The sequence below is a fragment of the Zea mays genome, chromosome 3 (assembly GCF_902167145.1).
Source record: "Zea mays cultivar B73 chromosome 3, Zm-B73-REFERENCE-NAM-5.0, whole genome shotgun sequence".
NCBI classification, from domain to species: domain Eukaryota; kingdom Viridiplantae; phylum Streptophyta; class Magnoliopsida; order Poales; family Poaceae; genus Zea; species Zea mays.
The window spans coordinates 222,398,162-222,403,413 of NC_050098.1; the positions used below are offsets into that span (position 1 = coordinate 222,398,162).

Genomic DNA, 5,252 nt, shown 5'->3' on the forward strand with positions numbered 1-5,252 from the left:
TATATTCCAGCTGATTGGTTAGCTGGACGAGTGCACCCACGCTCTCCCGATCCAGGCTGATCGGAAACAGGTATTTTTGGCGTATGAGAGGATGCAGCCTCAAAATAATTTGTTTTGCATCAACTCGTGCAAATTATACTCCAGATATATAGGCAACCAAACAAATACTAACATGAAGTCAATGCAGATGCAGTACGAGACGATGCGACCAACCAAATCAGACATTGTGTATCACCTCAGCCAAATCAAATGCTATATGTCATCACAATATTCCGTGCTGTTGTACAGTAGTACAGCACGACAATACATCTACTAAGTTTGTGCACACGTAAAAGTAAAACTAGCATATAATTTAATTTTCAGACACACCATTTATTTATCTATAGAGAGAAGCGACATAAATCCATGCATACACGACAGGATGACCATACTATATGTAATAAGTACATACAATAAAATGATTAAATTTTCTTGACCACGATCTGCGCCCCGTGTTCCGGCTGCACGGTGGAGACGGAGAACGGCGCGTGCGTGTAGGACGGCGAGAGCCCAAACGAGAAGCGTTGCAGCAGCATGGCCAGCGCTACCTTGGCCTCCAGCAGCGCGAAGTTCTGGCCGACGCAGATCCGCGGCCCCCAGCCGAAGGGGAAGAACGCCGGCGTGTCTCTGGACGCCTTGGATATGCCGTCGGCAAACCTCTCCGGCCTGAACTGGTCCACGTCTTCTCCCCACAGGTCCGGGTCATGGTGAATGGCCAGTATCGGCAGCAGAAGTGTCACTCCGGGTGGGTACCTGACCCCTCCCAGCTCCATTTCCTTCCACGTTTGCCGCTCAAGATCTATGATCGGTGGGTACAGCCTAAGGACCTCGTATAGAACCATGGTCACCTGCCGCACAGGAGCAAAGATTAAGCACTAATGATGCTCTTCAAACTAACTAGATAACAACTATTTAAGGAGAGAATGGTATAGTAGTTTCCTTTACGAAGATTACCCACCACTTTTAAACTATTTGTGCCATTGATGTTGGGCTCGTTCTTCCCGAACACCTCCAGGACCTCCTCCCTCGCGCGGTCTTGCCACTCGGGGTGCATGCTGAGCACGATCAGTGTCCACGCGAGCAGCGCCGAGGTCGTCTCCATCCCGGCGAAGTAGAACAGCTTGAGCTCGCCGATGATGTCTTCCATGGTCATCATCGGCTTGGAGCTTCCTCCGCCTCCATGGGCCTCTTCAACGTTGGACTGCATTAGCTTGCCGAGCAGGTCGCTGTCGTCGGCATGGCCGTTCTTCATGGCGGTCTCCCGCTTGGTGATGATGCCTCTCAGCAGCGCTTCGACCTCGCGTGCGTTTGCCTTGATCCTTCTGTTCGGCTTGGTTGGTAGGTAGCTGAAGAGAAGAGACATGAGGAGGGAGTATGAGAGAGCTACTAAACAGAAACTGACGGTTGTGTGCAGTGCAGTGAATAGAATGCAGTGCACGAGTATATATGATGAGCTCACGTGTAACCCGGGATGTATAGGTTTGTCATCTCGTTGGCGATCTTGATTTGCTCGGCCTGTATCCGGAAGATCCTTCTCCCTTCGATCAAGCTGCTACCGAACGCCGCGCGGGAGATGGCGTCGCCGGTGAGGTCCTGCATCTCCGGCCAGACATCTATCTCGCGCGCGCCGTCGCACCCCATCGATTCCTCCCATCGACCCATCAGCTCGCCGGTGCAGGCAGTAAAAGCCGGCAGCATTTCCTGCAGCAGTTGTATTGTAGGTAGGCAGCCGTTACACATAATTTAGAAACTAAAATAGAATATATATAATGTAGGGAATTGACTAAAAATTAGTTCTTAGAAACCAAAACTCCCCCTCACAGCATTCATTCATTACCTTCAGCTTCTCGACAAGGAAAGCAGACCTGATGATCTTCCGATGGATCGCCCACTTCTCACCTTCGTGAACCGTCAGCCCCTGGGCGATCAGCTTGATGAAGTGGGAGGGCAGCTTGGGTTTCTGGAAGTCCCCGAACTTGCTGGACTTGGACAGCACTTCCCGGACTAGCTTGGGGTCGCTGAGGATCACTTTCGGGGTAGGCCCGATCCAGACAACCGAAATTTTACCTGACGTTTCCCAAAAAAAAATTTTCATGTTTGAATTTCGATGGCTCAAAATTTACCGAAACATGTAGTAGTAGGTGGTTTCATCCAGCAGCTAGCGTACCGTGTTCGTGGATGGCGTTGTGGACGAGCGGGCCCACCCGAGCGCTGATCGCGTGCGAGAGCGAAGGCATCGGCTTGGCCCGCGCCGCCGCCAGGAGACGCTCCTCGTCCTTGGCGTCGCCGGCCGGGAAGCGGTACGCCGTGCCGCGGAGGCCCTCGGCCCGCAGCGCCCGGCCCAGCCTCCGCGGGCTCAGCCAGCCCCACTCCAGCACCTGCCATGCCAGCCGTAGCGCCACCAAGCTTCCCAGCACGTAGAGCAGCTCTAATGCAGCAATCGCCATTGCCTTTAGATCGAAATCGATCTGTGTTGTTGATGGGGATGATTGTCACGAGGAACAGCGCTGGCCTCGATTTATAGGCTGCTGCTGCTGGCTGGCTGGCTGGCTGCTCCCTCTCGCGTGTTTGATTTTTTCTTTCTTCGAGGTTGCAGGAAGCTGCCTCCCATGGCGGCCTGGATCGTTTTCCCCCCTGCTTCGTTGCGTTGCGTCGCCATAGTTTCTTGGCTATGTTCAGCCTTTGTGGCGCTGAAGAGTAGCATCTGCATTGTTTATTTCTCTCTTCTTCTCTCGAAACGACTGCGGTGAACATTAAGTCATTACATACAACTAGTTTCGATGGAAATGGTACGTTGGTAGTTACTCGTGGCCTTCCCGGTTGGTCTGTTCGCACGGCGTACCCTTATCCGTGATGGAAAACAGAGACGGCAGAATCAGAGTTGTCTCATGAATATTATATAAGAATAAGCGTGAAGATTCATAGACCAATCCATTATCCATCCACACGCAAACTTCAACGCTGAATATGCTGCAAGTTAAAATATACTCTCTCTGTTCCAATTTATAATTCGTTTGACATTTTTTTTACCAAGCAAGTTTGACCGACTTATTTTATTCAATTTTTTTAAAAAAAACAAAAAAGTCAAACTTATACTTAAAGTATATTATATACTAAACAATATAATTAATAATAGTTATGATTTTTACGAGCCGATCAAACTTGCCGTAAAAAAAATCGAACGAATTATAAATTCGAACGGAGGAAGTTACACTTTGAGTACTCTTGCATTGCTACCGGTGTAGCACAGATCTTATAACATTCTACATTTCTACTACACTAATAAAATATAGGTAAAATCTCATGTCATCATAGATAATTAACATCAAAGCACATAACTTGAACTGTTTTTTTTCTTCTAAAATAGAAGAAAACCATAACGATGTCATTGACTTGATCTAGAGTTCTAGACAAAGAAAAAGTAAGCAATGATCCATTATTTTTATGAGACTAATATAGCGTCCAAGATAATCTCATAATCCTGAAGGTATGTAGGTATTTTGGCCTTGTTTTGATTCCTCGTATATACGTAGGTGTAACAAGATGTGATTCCTCACTTTACTTGTATCCTAAAAGAGTTTTATTCACATATAGTTAAAATATATCTCTACTAATCCTTAAGGGGCAACGGAGGGCGTCCACCAGCGAACCCATGCCCCCGCCCGCGATGTTTTGGCCACCGCGCGCGTCTTCCCCCACACCCGCGAATCACGCCCGCTCACGTCGCGCCGCCGTGTATCCCGTCCGCGCGCGTCTTCTCTCCCCCGACTCCCGCGCACCGTGATGACCGCCGCCAACGCAGGCCACACCGCCACCCATCCCACGACGCACGTCTTCATCCCGCGTGCGTCGCTCGCGCCGCGCGCAATCCCGCCCGCGCGCCGTGATGCCCGCTCGAGCCACCCCGCCCACCATCCCGGCGAGGAGAACATCCCGCGCGCGGCGCCCGCGCCAGGCACCCCGCCCCACCACCCCGCCCGCGCGAGCCCCCCGCCCGCCATCCCCGGCTACCCCGCCCTGGCCCGCCATCCCCGGCGAGGACAGCATCCCGCGCGCGTCGCCCGCGCCAGGCACCCCGCCCCCCACCCCCCTCCCCCGGCGCGCCGTGATGACCGCCGTGGGGTATCCCGCCCACAGCAAACCGCGACGGATTACATGAAATGGAAGGCGAAATTCGCGGACTAACCTGACAGCGACGACATTTCTAGAGCCCCTTACTCGCCGTACAGGAATGCTATTAAAAGGATGGACAGAGGTGCCGTCTGCAACCCATCCCCACTCTCCTCAGATTCACCGATTCAATCACCCTCATCCATCTTATTGTGTTTTAATTCGTGCCGGTATTGCAGTCTGTAGATCTTGGTTGCATCTGTTTATTGGCTAGGTATTTCACCCTCATCCTTGCATCTGCTTCAAGGTTGCATCTGTTTATTTCAGGTAGGATGCTCTCGCATGAACTTGTGAACAACATTCTTGGAGTGACTGAGTAAGCTTGGCGAACTTCCCTGACCAATCAAAGGTACAATTTTTCCACTTCCTAATAATATTGCTGGCTACATATTTTTACATCTTCTCATCATGCACAATAGCATCTTTCCCTGTATATTTGGGTTTGCATGGTGCACTGAACTGGGTTGTGCTGCAGATTGTGTTGAGAGTGTGACAATGAATTTTAGTGTTCATGTTAATTCAGTGTCTATGTGTGTATTAACATAGACACTGAATTAACATAGAGCTGCCAGCACAAGCTAATTTTTATGTGTGTATTAACATAGACACTGAATTTTAGAGTGCCTAATAATATTGCCTTCACTGAATTTTAGTGTTCATGTTAATTCAGTTTTGTGTTGAGAGTGTTCATGTTATTTGTACTTCAAATTTCTCGTCAGTTTAAATGTTTAATGTAGTGTTGAGTGACTGTTACTTGTAGCTGATAGTTTTGGGTGAGTGCCACTTCAGTTTGTGTCATATTTTGGTGACCGTTAGTTTTGGATGACTACCACTGCAGTTTATATGCTTCATACGAAATTTACATGATAGATTAAACAGTTTTAGTGTGATGTTGTCTATTGTGAATTCTGATTCATATATTTCTTTACTGTGCATAGGCCATTTGATTTGAGAGCTGGAGGAGACAAGATCATGCATGCTCTATATGCTGGAGGAGCAAGGCCATCCAAGTAGAGGTACTTTTGCTGTGACATTCTTTTATT

General features: G+C 49.1%; 1 protein-coding gene across 1 annotated transcript; it reads right to left on the minus strand.

The window, feature by feature from the left end:
• Positions 1-231: 231 nt before the first annotated feature.
• LOC103652574 (cytochrome P450 72A15) lies at positions 232-2,647 on the minus strand. Its single transcript, XM_008678126.3, has 5 exons — positions 2,207-2,647; positions 1,877-2,106; positions 1,499-1,740; positions 998-1,385; positions 232-887 (listed from the first exon to the last, which is right to left on the minus strand). The coding sequence occupies exons 1-5, from the start codon at positions 2,484-2,486 to the stop codon at positions 462-464; spliced, it is 1,566 nt and encodes a 521-aa protein (XP_008676348.1). The 5' UTR covers positions 2,487-2,647; the 3' UTR covers positions 232-461.
• Positions 2,648-5,252: the final 2,605 nt, after the last annotated feature.

Coding starts and splice junctions, on each gene's coding strand:
- LOC103652574 (XM_008678126.3), bottom strand. CDS start 2,486: ATGGCGATTGCTGCATTAGAGCTGCTCTACGTGCTGGGAAGCTTGGTG. Junction 2,107..2,206: donor CAACGCCATCCACGAACACG/GTACGCTAGCTG, acceptor GGGAAACGTCAG/GTAAAATTTCGGTTGTCTGG. Junction 1,386..1,498: donor CTATACATCCCGGGTTACAC/GTGAGCTCATCA, acceptor TCTTCTCTTCAG/CTACCTACCAACCAAGCCGA.